Consider the following 14,802-nt stretch of genomic DNA (forward strand, 5'->3'; position numbering starts at 1 on the left):
CTGTCTCTGTGTGTTGCAATCATTGTTGCTAACAGTCTCTGTAATCATGATTGAGTTAGCATTTTTGTTATAGCAGTCTGATTGTGTTGTTGTTTCTCCCTATCAACTTTCTCTCAAGTATCAAAGTTTCAGTCTCATTTTTACCCAGAAGTTTGGTGTTGTCTCTTTTGTCCACTGAAGACTTATAGAGTGACTGTGTTTCTTGATATTTTGCTGTTGTGTTGTTGTTGTTGTTGTTGTTGTTGTTGTTGTTGTTGTTGTTGTTGTTGTTGTTGTTGTTGTTGTTGTTGTTGTTGTTGTTGTTGTTGTTGTTGTTGTTGTTGTTGTTGTTGCTATTGATCACTGACTGATTGGGTTCTGTTTCTGTTATCATTGTGTTTCATAGTTATTCTGTTGGATTGACTGTTGATTGCTTGATTGACTGCTAACTTTTGTGCAGAGCTATACATTGCTGACTGTACCTTAGGAGCAAAGACAAGCCACCCATGAACGACCACATTATCAGTCATTGGTATTTGTCTGAATCGCTGACCATGGAGATATTTGGTTTTATAGGTGTTTATCTATAGATCATCTATCTAAGAAGACAGTGTATTGCATGAAGTGTGGGAAAGTGCATGCGTGTATGCAGAAATGAGAGAGAGTGAGAATGAGTTTGCTTAAGTGATGATAAGACACAAGGAATGAGAGATGTGAGGTGTAAACGAATAGATTTCAACTGTGCTCAGCTAGGTAGTAAGTGGGTAGCCAAAAACCTAGTGGAAAGTTCCCAAGTTGGTGAGGTTCAGTAGTAAGTTATAGTATGTACTGCTGGCGCTTATATATGGTGCTTAAGCACTATCATGTGGAGCCGAAGCGCTTCCGAGTAAGGTATGTAAAGATATATATAAGTAAGGGTCCATGATAAAAATAAAGGTGGAACGATATGCAAATAAGGGAAATGGAAATATATGCACTAGAGAACTTAGTGGACAGTAGATGGATGCTTCTGGATGGCTGGTGCTATAGGGCACTCAAGCGTGGGAAGTGTGCACACATTGTGTGGGAAAGCTGCACCTCATATAGGGATAGCTGTGGGTAGCACACAGAGTGACACTACAAGTTCGTGCCATGTACTCCCTAGGGAAAAGTGTCATATCACACCATGAGAGGCATGAGTCTCTACACCGTGCACAAAAGGTAGGACTAATTCGAAGGGGCTTGGCTTCAGCTCATGTGCTGCGCTCCTTACCCAAGTATGTGCTCTTAATTTCAGAATAATGTCCAGAGAAAGTCCAAAGGACTTCTGGAAGAGTGTGGGAAACTTTGGAAGGACTTTCCGGACGAGTGCAGGAAAGTTCCAGAGGAACTTCCCGAAACTTGGAGGAATAGAGGATCAGAGGAGCTCTGGCCTAGGGAATTCCTCCTTAGGCCTGAGATGGATTTTGACTAAGTCGGGGGACTAGAACTTGATACAAGGACTTAGTGTGAAGACTGGTGCGAGAACTAATATGATATTCAGACTAAGGAAGTACAAAGATTCTACAGAGTCTATATACTACTGAGGACTTAACAGAGAATCAGTCAGCACAGTCCGAAGCTATGTGAGGCTGTGGATGGAGTGTATAGAAAAGTCAAACACTAGTCTGTCGGAAAATAGTAAATGAAGATGGAAATGAAATGAGGTACAGAAAATGAGTATAGTCTAACTTGAGAAGGAACGTACAAAGGGAAAAGGCATGGAAGATGGATGCAGGTCGGATCCAGATGTTTGGAAGTCCAGAGACAGGTGATTACCATAAGGGGATGAGCACTGATTTAAGGTTTGAGTTTGGATATGAAGTATAGGTTGGATCCAGAGATCCAGAGATGTGAATATCAGATCTGGCATCCAGATATCAGATGCAGGAGTACAGGGATCCGGATGGATAGAGAATTTGGTCTAGAGACATGGACAGGAGGTCCGGATGCTACATATGTGCATCACATCCACTCAGTGCATGCCATTGCACTTCATCGCTCAGCAGTGCTTTGCAGTGTTCTCACTCAATCATTGTATGCCTTACCAGGCTTGACTAAGCACCTGGTTCAGTGTTTTCCCTCCTTTTATATATTTAGAGGAACCTTCTCAGTAGCAATCCCCTTGGGCTGACATTAGCTCATGCACAAAGGACTACTTGAGTATATCTCAAACCACCTATTTACCTACCCTTCACATTCCTCATCTACAATGACTTCCTCCTGCTTTGACTGAAAGATCATGGCTACAAGCCTCATTAGCATCTGTCAGGCATTATTTGCAGTAGATGATACTTACAATGTGATTTTTCACTATGATCCAGTAACTCTTTGATGGAGATCTCAATCATGTGGAGCAGCTCTCCATGACAGACCATGGGACCTAATTCAAATGAGGCATACATGCTGACCCTAACTTTAAAGGACAGATCACACAGCCTGCAGTCTTTCTCAATATCTGTGGGACAGATGGAGTCAAGGATCACTTACAGAACAATGTGCTTGTGCCATTCTACAATGGCCTGGTCTACATTGACAGATTTGTTGCTTGTCTGGTATTCAGCACCGTCAGCTTTGACCACCACATGGAAGTCAGCAGGAATCTGTTAGAGACTGAGTGGATCAGTTGCATAAATGACTTAGGAGAAATTGTCATCACAAGCTGAGTAGAGATATATATTGCATACCAGTAATAACTTGTATCTCTCCCAAATCCTGGGTGTGTTTTTAGGTGGCTGGACTCCTCACTTAATGCTGGGAGTGTATCATCAAGTGGGTCTGACATGGAATCTGGCAGGTGAAATCATGGGTACCATATGCCAAGTGAAGGTAAATGACACTAGTGTTTTAAGATCCGGTCCAGTCTGTTTTTTTGACCCTATTTGGAGGCAACTGGACCTGGACTGATATTTTCGGTCTTTTGTGGTCCTCAACCGGTTTTAGAGCGGTGTAGAGACTCACGCCTCTCAATGCCAGATATATGGCCTTATTATCCACTGAAATTCCTACATATACCAGCTCTTGTCCGAAGAACCAGTCATTTGCGCTCTCGCACACGCACCCCATGCACATGCCTCACTCACGCCTTCTGCATGCATCCCCTTTGGCCTCCATGCTCCTATTGTCTGTTCATCTGTTCCATGTCCTTACTGATTTACTGGTGCGTTATTCTTATCTTCTCCACTTAATTAACAAACCTTCGGTCCGATGTCCGCGCTTACATATATAGAGTTATTTAAACTTAGGATATATTTAGAGTTGATATGGTTACTTGGTTCGGGTCCGCACTCGGAAGCATGCCGCATAGCGTAATCTCTCTTCTTAAATAGAGGGAGAGCTCTTTTGGTTCTGGTACTTACTTTCCCCTTATCTCAGTATACTGTAAAAAGTGTATAGTGCACCTCCTTACTTGAAATCAGTTTATACCTTCCATTGATCAACACTTGCGCTTCCACTACTCCTTAAGGAGTCTTTTCTCTTATTGCTCAGAATGCGCCTTTGCTACGCGCGTGCTCCTCGAACCTCCTGCTCATGCATGCATCTCGCATACCTTTGCCTCGCTCACGTGCGCCTTCACGCACATTACCTTCTCACACCTGCTAGCGCCTGCCTAGCTTGTAGAGTTTCCCTCCAAATTATCATCAAGGAACTTCTCTTAGTAGTTGTCCTTTGGGTCGAGTCGTTGTCTCATATCCTGGTCTTGCTGTAGAGCACCCATTAGTTTTTAGAGCTTTCACCTATGGTCAAGATTCCTCACCTTCACCGGTCCATGAGCAGACAGGTCTGCAACCAGTCCAGACTTAAAGACTGCATCAATATGAACATTTAGAGCCTCTTATCTTGTCAAACAGGTAAGATTTGAGCAAGTTATGAGCATTACAAACAGGCTCATATGACTTTTACAAGCAATTATTGAAATGCTCATAACTTTCCCAAATATTGACTATTCTTTATGATCTAACCACTGATAAATGCGCCTCAATGGGCACTATCATACGGTAATATATAGGGTAGGGTTAGTGTTACAAAAGACCGGTTGCAACCAGTTTGAACCAGTTTTCGTTGGTTTTTCATTTTTGGGTGGATGGGAGGCAACTGAGACTGCAGTCCAGTCCAGTTGCTGGTCTTTTTGCAGTCCAGCAACTGGACTTTCAAACTCTAGCGATAAACCTGATGTCCAAAATGGGCGTTTACAAGTTGGTGAAGTTGTCAGAAGGGCAGAGAGTAATTGGTTGTAGATGGGTGCTGGAATTCAAAGAGAATGATAAGGGAGGTTCTGTGCATAAGGCACATCTCATAGCCCAGGGCTTCTCGCAGGTACCAGGAATCGACTTCGGCAAAACCTTCACTCCCATGTCATGGCCATCATCCATTCGCCTTCTCTCAGCATACACAGCAGCCAAAGACTGGGAACTTGACAGCTTCGATGCAAGGCACACCTTTCTGTGGGGAAAGTTATGTGAAGATGTCTACATGTGTCAACCACATATTACAGTGACCTATTTCCGTATAATACGAGGGAACGGACGTGCATAATATCCCGTATGATACGGGCCAGCGGACCATGGGCCCATGATCAAAATATCCTCGACTATTACGGATGGGCCGGGAGGCAAATTATTCCTGATGGAGGCGGGTGGGCCCATGCAGGGGATATATAGAGTAGATGAGTGGGCCAATGTACATGAATATTAGGTAGACGGGTGGGCCGAGGTAGTTGGATATTATGCAGATGGGTGTATTAAGGTAGATGTGTATGAGATAGATGGGTAGGTACTTGTTATCACATTCACGGGTGGGCCCAGACACATATTAAATTAGACGGGTGGGCCGAGGGTATTATACAATATTGTATTATACGGGTGGGCCCAGACGCATATTAATTAGACCGGTGGGCCGAGGGTGTTGTATGGGATGTTGTATTAGACGGGTGGGCCAAGGGTGGTATAAAATATAGATGGGTGGGCCCATGTGTATCATAATTGTAAACATGATGGAGCTGAGGTAGTTGTACATCAACCAAATCAGAGGAGGTAATAAAATCAAAGTTACCAAGTTCCTGGAGCAGCAGGTGATCTCCTGACATGGCCTTTGATGGTGCACAGGTTGTCTTGCAAAATTTGGAATCCGGGGTGCGAAGCTTGTGTTACCCTATGAGAAGCCAAGTTCCGATTACCAACCTTTGGGTCAACCGTACTCAGAGGAGGTAATAAATCAAAGTTCCTGAGTTCCCAGAGCAGCAGGTGATCTCCTGACATGGCCTTTGATGGTGCACAGGTTGTCTTGCAGAATTTGGAATCCAGGGTGTGAAGCTTGTGTTGCCCTATGAGATGCCAAGTTCCGACCACCCAAATTTGGGTCAACCGTACCAACTTCCAAGTTCCGGGACCCGGGAGTCGACAAATGAATATATGATAACCAGCACACTTCCAATCAGGTAGTATTTCATTGAGCAATGAATCATCCAAGGGGTCTCTTATCAGACTCAGTAGTCAATATAGGCAAATGATAATGAAAACATGAAAGTTGTTATTATGCTATTTTTCAAACCCGAGACCCTGAAACCCATTGTTCAACATGTCCATTTTTCACTCACTGCACAAATCACCAAGTTTCGAGTGCCAAAGCGTGAAACTTGAAACCCAGTGTGCAACATGTCCATTTTTCATGTACATTACACAATTCATTGAGTTCCGAGTGCCAAGTGCCGAAACCCGAACCCCGAGACCCGAAAATATGTATGCAACATTTCCATTTTTCACTTGTTGCACAAATCACCGAGTTTTGAGTGCCAAAGCGTGAAACTTGAAACCCAGTGTGCAACATGTTGATTTTTCATTTATATAACCCAAATCATAGAGTTACGAGTGCCGAGGGCCGAGGGCCGAACCCCGAGACCCGAAAATATGTACACAACATGTCCATTTTTTACTCACTGCACAAATCACTGAGTTTCAAGTGCCAAAGCGTGAAACTGGAAAGCCAGTGTGCGACATGTTGATTTTTCATTTATATCACACAAATAACCAAGTGCCAAGTGCCAAGTGCCGAAACCCGAACCCCGAGACCTGAAAATATGTATGCAACATTTCCATTTTTCACTTGTTGCACAAATCACCGAGTTTCAAGTGCCGAAACCCGAAACTCGAAACCCGGTGTGCAACATGTTCATTGTTCAATTATATTACACAAGTCATTGAGTTCCGAGCTCCGAGGGCCGAAACCCGAACCCCGAGACCTGAAAATATGTACACAACATGTCCATTTTTCACTCATTGCACAAATCACCGAGTTTTGAGTGCTGAAACCCAAAACTTGAAACCCGGCGTGCAACATGTTGATTTTTCATTTACATCACACAAATCATTGAGTTCTGAGGTCTGAGGTCCGAGACCCGAACCCCGAAAATATGTGCACAACATGTCCATTTTTTACTTGTTGCACAAATCACTGAGTTTCAAGTGCCGAAACCCAAAACTCGAAACCCGGCATGCAACATGTTGATTTTTCATTTATATTACACAGATCATCGAGTTCCGAGCTCCGAGGGCCGAAACCCGAACCCTGAGACCCGAAAATATGTACACAACATGTCCATTTTTCACTCATTGCACAAATCACCGAGTTTTGAGTGCTGAAACCCAAAACTTGAAACCCGGCGTGCAACATGTTGATTTTTCATTTACATCACACAAATCAGTGAGTTCCGAGGTCCGAGGTCCGAGGTCCGAGACCCGAACCCCGAAAATATGTGCACAACATGTCCATTTTTTACTTGTTGCACAAATCACCGAGTTTTGAGTGCTGAAACCTGAAACTCAAAACCCAGCATGCAACATGTCCATTTTTCATTTATATTACACAAATCATCAAGTTCCGAGTGCCGAGGGCCGAAACCCGAACCCCGAGACCCGAAAATATGTATGCAACATTTCAATTTTTCACTTGTTGCACAAATCACTGAGTTTCAAGTGCGGAAACCCAAAACTCAAAACTGGGTGTGCAACATGTCCATTGTTCAATTATATTACACAAGTCATTAAGTTCCGAGTTCCGAGGGCCGAAACCCGAACCCCGAGACCCGAAAATATGTACACAACATGTCCATTTTTCACTTGTTGCACAAATCACCAAGTTTCAAGTGCTGAAACCTGAAACTCAAAACCGGGTGTGCAACATGTCCATTGTTCAATTATATTACACAAGTCATTGAGTTCCGAGTTCCAAGGGCCGAAACCCGAACCCCGAGACCCGAAAATATGTGCACAACATGTCCATTTTTCACTCACTGTACAAATCACTGAGTTTTGAGTGCTGAAACCCGAAACTCGAAACCCGGCATGCAACATGTTGATTTTTCATTTACATTACTCAAATCATCGAGTTCCGAGTGCCGAGGGCCGAGACCCAAAGCCCAAAACCCAAAATCATGTACACAACATGTCCATTTTTCACTCATTTCACAAATCACCAAGTGTCGAGTGTCAAAACCTGAAACCCGGTACTTCAAATGGACACAAATTGTATTTGTATGTATTATCCATTGGTGTAGGGCTCAAATAACCTGGGAATTGTATTTGTCAGTACTCGATACTTGGGACTTGGGACTTGGGACTTGGTACTTGGTACTTGGTACTTGGCACTCAGTGATCGGTGGTCAGTGGTTGGTACTTGGGACTCGGTACTCGGTTCTCGGGACTCGGTACTCGGTACTTGGGACTCGAGACTTGAGACTCGGGACTCGGGACTCGGGACTCGGGACTCGGGACTCGGTACTCGGTACTCGGTACTTGGGACTCGAGACTTGAGACTCGGGACTCGGGACTTGAGACTCGGGACTCGGGACTCGGGACTCGGGACTCGGGACTCGGGACTCGGGACTCGGGACTCGGGACTCGGGACTCGGTACTTGGTACTTGGTCCTCGGCACTCGGTGATTGGTGGTCAGTGGTTGGTCATTACGCAGTACTTGGTACATGGTAATTGGTACTCAGTATTTGGTTTTGATACTCGGTATCTGGGAATCAGTAGTCAGCTTAATCAAGGTTGTAGTCCGAGTCTAGGTGAGTTTATTTGTAGTCTTTTCTCGTCCATTGGTTACCATGTGACCAAGATATAAGCTAAAGAAATCCAAAACATCAATAATGACAAATGAAATACATGTGTGCAGTAAGTGAGTCTAAAGATAAAGAATGAATATTAATAGCGAGACTTGCACATTATGTCGAGATATCCAACATGACAAGCCTGTGATGTGATCAGAGACCTGGAATAACACCCATATACATCCATTATAATAGCTTAAAAGCTTAGAAATATTTATGAAGGATTGATGTAATGATAGGCAAAATGATGTGTGGAGAGTGACAGTAGACATCTTTTATACAAAGTCACATTTATATATGATTCAGGCCAAAAATATCATTACAAATATGTAGGATAGATTGTAAACTACCCAAGGAACCCATACTGCCTACTGCCCTGAGGGTAGGGGGTGGGTAGAAGGGATATAGTGAAAATATGAGTTGACCCAGCATTAAAGTCCTACCACTGCTCAACTAACCATTTTCGATGCTTTGGGTCTTTGAAGTTTCCCACACTCAATTTCTTACCCATTTCACTTCCTCAGTACTCAATTCTTGGTTGATTTGTCTGTAAATTTATGTCTATGATACTTAAGATATTTGAAATGTACCCCAGGTTTCTGATTATGAAGATTCAATGTTTTGAAGGCATGGGCCCCTTATCAGGCAAAATGGCAAGTATGCACACTAGCTCACAAACTCCAGCCTATTGTGAGCTGATCTTGGTCATAAGAAGCAAGAATATAAGCTATGCTCATTATATATTAAAAGGTTGGATCATGGATGCAAGGGCAAGATACTGAAAATTGTGAAAAAATGTCACAAGTGCAATTGTCTATGCTTTGTTCCTGGAGAAGGATCCTGTGTGTCCTGGGCTGGTTATATGATATATCTACTCCGAATATGCTCAGGAATAGACTCCCTACAGTCCTTGAGGTCCAGCTTTACAGGGAAAAACCCCCAGCGGGTGAACCACCAGAAGAGGGGGAGGTACACTATATAATAAAGGATTACCCTATGGTCCTGAGCTCCTGATACATTGTTTCTATTGTTGAATAGATGATTGAGATATAATTCCAAAGTCTGTTCACCTAGAAATGAACACATAGGAACATATTTTGTATTTTTATGTATATATGCAATATCCATTTAAGCACCAAGTCTCAACTACCGATTACCAAGTCCCGACACTTGATAGTTGATAGTCAGTATTTGAGCTCCGAGTGCCAATATTGCCTACCAATATCTCAGTCAAATGATAACCAAACCAAGACCCAAGTTCCAAACCTGACTACCGAATATCAAATATCAGTACTCAGGACTCGGGACTATTGGCTGGAGTACCCAACTATTGATTCCCAGGTACCGAGAATTAGAACCAAGTACCAAGTACCTGACTACTGATTCTCGGGTACCAAGTATCAGAACCAAGTACCAAGTACCCGACTACTGATTTGAAGTACCGGGTTTCAGGTTTCGGCACTCAACACTTGGTGATTTGTGCAATGAGTAGATGGGCATGTGGCATACATGTTTTTGGGCTTCGGGTTTTAGGATTCTGCCCTTGGCACTCAATGATCTGTGTAATGTAAATGAACAATGAACATGTTGCACACCAGGTTTCGAGTTTCGGGTTTCGGCACTTGAAACTCGGTGATTTGTGCAACAAGTGAAAAATGGAAATGTTGCATACATATTTTCAGGTCTCGGGGTTCGGGTTTCGGCCCTCAGCACTCGGAACTCAATGAATTGTGTAATGTACATGAAAAATGGACATGTTGCACACTGGGTTTCAAGTTTCACGCTTTGGCACTCGAAACTTGGTGATTTGTGCAGTGAGTGAAAAATGGACATGTTGTGTACATATTTTCAGGTCTCAGGCTTTGGGTCTCAGCCCTCGGCACTCGGAACTCGATGATTTGTGTGATATAAATGAAAAATCAACATGTTGCACACTGGGTTTCAAGTTTCACGCTTTGGCAGAACTCAAAGTTGTTGATTTAGATATCACCCGAAACCTGAACACCCAAATGTCAAATTTTCAGTGCCGAACCCCCAACCCTGACTGCCGGGTGCCGAGTCCCGAAGTCCGGAACTCAGGATTTGACATTTGAGATGAACGAAATTTTTCAGACATGTTTGAATTAATCTACGTATATCTATAAACATTTCACGAACCCCTGAACCCTGAAAGATATTTTTGTTGTCTTACATACCAAATTCCGAGTTCCAAGTTCCGGGACCCCTGGACCCCCAAAACCTGGCAGTCCACAATTTCGGAGTTCGGGGGTTGGTAAAATGTGTATGGATATATGAAGGGTTGGTTTAAACATTTTAAAAGATGTCTCATATCAAATGTCAAGTCCCAAGTTTCGATTTCCGGGTTTCAAGAATGCTGAGTCCCGAAGCCCGGAGTCCCAAAACCCGGAGTCCTGAAACCCGGAAATCAAAACTCGGGACTTGACATTTGATATGAGACATCTTTCAGAAATGTTTCAATCAACCTTTCATATATCCATACACATTTTACCAACCCCTGAACCCCGAAATTGTGGACTGCCAGGTCTCGGGGTTCGGGGGTCCTGGAACTCGGAACTCGGGAAATTTGGGGAGATCAATAAAATTTGATTTACCCATGTTTAAAATATATTTTTGTTCTACATACCGAGTTCTGAGTTCCGGACCCCCGAACCCCGAGACCCGGCAGTCTCGGGTTTCGGGGTTCGGGGGCCCGGAACTCGGTATGTCTAAACAAAAATATATTGCAAACATAGTTAAGTCAATGTGTTTGTCAATCAACTTGATTGTGAATCAAATTGTATTGATCTCCCCAAATTTTCCCAAGTTCCGAGTTCCGGACACCCGACACCTGAAACCTGGCAGTCTCGGGTTTCGGGGTTCGGGTGTCTGGAACTCGGAACTCGGTATGTCTAAACAAAAATATATTGCAAACATGGGTAAGTCAATGTGTTGTCAATCAACTCGATTGTAAATTAAATTGTATTGATCTCCCCAAATTCTCCCAAGTTCCGAGTTCCGGACACCCGATACCTGAGACCCGGCAGTCTCAGGTTTCGGGTTTCGGGGTTCGGGGGTTGGTACATCTCGGTTTGGGGTTTGGCACTGAAAATTTGACATATATATTTTTGTGAGTGTTGTGCTTCTGGTGTCCATGCTTAGAAATAGGATTTGTTGCACACCAGGGTTCAGGTGTGGGGTTTTTCCACTTCAGTCCTGGATTATTGGTCAATGCCACACATGATCGATTCATGTTTTTGTGCTTAGGGGTTTAGATTTGGTGGTTGATGGTAGGTATATGCACTCATAGTGTACATGTATCCTATGTGTTTGATTCGCTGGTGGCTACATCAGCTGTATGTCTTGATGGAACATATCTAGGCTCACCCATATATGTAATACACCCCCGTCGGCCTGCCCATCTATGTATTATCCCCCACGTCAGCCAACCCATCTATGTAATACATCCTATGTTGGCCCACCCGTCTATATAATACATCCTACATCGGCCCACCCGTCTATATAATTATACCCCACCTCGGCCCACCTGTCTATGTAATAAATATTTTATCGCACCCTCAGCCCACCGGTCTATTTGATATCCCTTTCGTCGGCCCACCTGTATATGTAATACATTCCACGTCGGCCCACCTGTATATGTAATACACCCTACGTCAGCCCACCCGTCTATGTAATATTTCCCTACCTCGGCCCACCCATATATGTAATACACCCACGTCGGCCTGCCCGTCTATATAACAATATTTGCCTTACATCTCTCTTCAGCCCAGCTGTCTATAATATCCTACTCTACATATTACCCAGATGGGCCCACCCATCTCCATGAATGATCATATTCCCCCGGCCCATCCGTCAACATTAAGGATATATATATCATTGGCATACATGGGCCCACCCGTCTCCATCGGAAATAATATGTGTCCCGGCCCATCCGTCATCATCGAGAATATACACAACATGGGCCCATGATCAGCTGGCCCGTCTCATACGGGATATTATGGAGGTCGGGTGGCCCGTATAATACGGAATTTGTCACTGAAGGGGCTCTGTCAACTGCCTAGTTTCAAGCATCTTGGCCATGACAGAGCAAGTCTGGTGTGTCATCTACTATCCTCACTCTACAGACTGAAGCAGGCCACGTACGATTGATATGAGCTGCTGCGGGCAGTCCTTGTCCATTTGGGATTCACTTGTTGTGAAGCTGATTATGCTGTCTTTATTTATCATCATGTCACCAACAAGGGGGTGCATGTGATCTGCATCATCACATGGCATGTAGACAATGGCCTTGCAGGCAGCAACAGCTGAAAGTTCCTCGACTGGATCAAAGGCCATATTTCAGAGCACTTCAGAATCACAGACTTGGGTCCAGTCATCAAACATCTGTGTATTCAATATGTTTGTTCCTGTGCCACACAAGAGCTCTGGATGCATCAGCAGGAATATATAGTATATCTTCTCAAAGAGCATGGTCTTTGTGAATGTAATCCGGTTTCTCTTCCAATGGATTTATCCTTCCCTTTCGGGCATGACACAGATGCACACCCTGATGTCAACAATCTTGAGAGGGAGTATCACAAGCTAATTGGGGAACTCCTCTACCTCACAATGTACACACATCCTGACATTGCCCTCACCATCATGAAACTCTCTCAGCACAACACCAGTCCTGAATTGTGTCACTACACCGCAGCAAAGTGTATCCTTCACTACCTCGCTGGCACTCTCTCTTACCATGTGCACTATGGAGGCGCAAATGCTGGCACCACTGTCCATGGGTTCAGTGATGCAGATTGGGCCACATCTCCAGAGGACTGCATTTCTATCACCGGCTATGTCTGGTACTTCTATGGCAGTCTCATCTACATGCGGTGAAGAAGTAAATGACTCAGGCATTGTCATCGGTGGAGTCAGAGTATATGGCACTAATGGGTGCCATCCAGGACAGGCTTTGAATCAAGTCCTTCTGTGAATGCTTGAAGATTCCACTTGCCCTCCCACTCAACCTCTATGCTGACAATACCAGTGCCATTGCACTGTCCAAAGAGGCAGCTAATCACACTCATACAAAACATATTGACCTACAATATCATTTTATCCAAGGGCACATCAAAGCCAGCACTTTTCTGCCCATATGGGTGTCCACTCACTGTGATAGTGCAGACATATTCACCAAAGCTCCTCCATGTCACACATTCGCTATTCACCACTCCAGTCTATCACTCGTGGCAGGTTGAGAGGGTGTGTTGGAGGTATACGTAGTAGTGGCAGGCTGAGGGGGTCTGTTGGAAGAGTCGGTCCAGAGTATCACATGGTACATTGGAAGATCATGTTTGGAAGGATCCATGTTGGGATATTGGTGCCCATTGGGGCAGATTAACATAGTCATTTGGACATTCAGCACAACCTCGCCACTTCACATTCAATCTTCATCTTTCATTCTAACAGAAGTACTTTCCTTGTTCTTGTTTGAGTACCTCAGTTGTTGTTTCACAACACTGAGGTACGTGTTCCCATTTTTCTTGTGCATAGCTTCATACTTACATTGAACTACCTTAGCATATTTCCAACAGGTAGACTACCATTAATTTAGTTGTTGTTACAACACTGACCATATTTCCAACATGCTTGACATAGTCAGACTGGTCAATCTCAGAGAAGTTTGGCAGGCAAAGTGAGGAGTTTGAAATTTGACAGATGCCGGTAATGCCAGTTTAGGTAATCAACATTAGTGTTGACTGCACAAGTCCTTAGTTAGTGCTGCCAATGGTTCGGCTCAGTTCAGTTTGGTCTGGCTATGTCCAGTTTTACCCTTACAAAATTTCAGACCCAGTCTGAACCAGCTTTGCTTGGACTGGCTTGGTGTAGTTATAGAATAACCAGCCAATTAGCCAATGGCTCAATACCATATTAGGATTAATCATTGTTGTACAAGTCCTCGTTCACTACCAAGCTATCAATAAAGGCAGTAATGTCTTCTGGAATCAAAGTTGCATCACTTGTCATCATCTCCATCTCCTGCAACACTGTTGCATGATCTATTCCTTCTGAAAAATTCAGTCCACTGTAGAGACTCATGCCTCTCATGGTGTGATATGGCACTTTTCACTAGGGAGTACATAGCACGAACTTGCAGCATCACTCTGTGTGCTATCCGCAGGTATTCCACTATGAGGCACAGCTTTCCCGTGCAACGCGCACCATTCCCATGCTTCACAATGTATATGCACATGCGCGTTCCCGCGCTTGAGCGCCCTATAGCGCCAGCCATCCAGAAGCATCCATCCACTGTCCACCAAGCTCCCTAGTGCATATATTTCCATTTCCTTTATTAGCATATTGTTCCACCTTTATTTTTATCATGGATTCTCACTTATATATATCTTTACATACCTACTCAGTAGCGCTTCGGCTCCGCATGACAGCGCTTAGGCGCCTATATAAGCGCCAGCAGTACATACTATTACTTACTTACTTTCCAACCACCTTTTTACCTTACTGAACTTTCCATTTTACTTTAATTTCCACCCACTATCTACCTAGAAGAACATAGTTGAAATCTATTTGTCTACACTTTGCACCTCTCTTCACTTATATTATCACTTAAGCTTAGTCTCTCTATCATTTCCACATGTGCGCATGCGCTTTCCTGCTCCTCACGTGCACCTGTGCTTTCTCGCTT

The 14,802-nt window shown here is 43.9% G+C and overlaps 1 protein-coding gene across 1 annotated transcript; it reads right to left on the reverse strand.

The window, feature by feature from the left end:
• Window positions 1-1,132: 1,132 nt before the first annotated feature.
• F5891DRAFT_1180310 (uncharacterized protein) lies at window positions 1,133-2,782 on the reverse strand (the record flags this gene model as incomplete). The annotated part of the gene is made up of 5 exons (XM_041365908.1): window positions 1,133-1,358; window positions 2,189-2,243; window positions 2,297-2,436; window positions 2,488-2,600; window positions 2,657-2,782. The coding sequence occupies 5 exons, from the start codon at window positions 2,780-2,782 to the stop codon at window positions 1,133-1,135; spliced, it is 660 nt and encodes a 219-aa protein (XP_041234340.1).
• Between the last annotated feature and the right edge of the window lie 12,020 nt (window positions 2,783-14,802).

Source organism: Suillus fuscotomentosus (genome assembly GCF_016647785.1).
Source record: "Suillus fuscotomentosus strain FC203 chromosome Unknown F5891scaffold_1, whole genome shotgun sequence".
In the NCBI taxonomy this organism is placed as follows: domain Eukaryota; kingdom Fungi; phylum Basidiomycota; class Agaricomycetes; order Boletales; family Suillaceae; genus Suillus; species Suillus fuscotomentosus.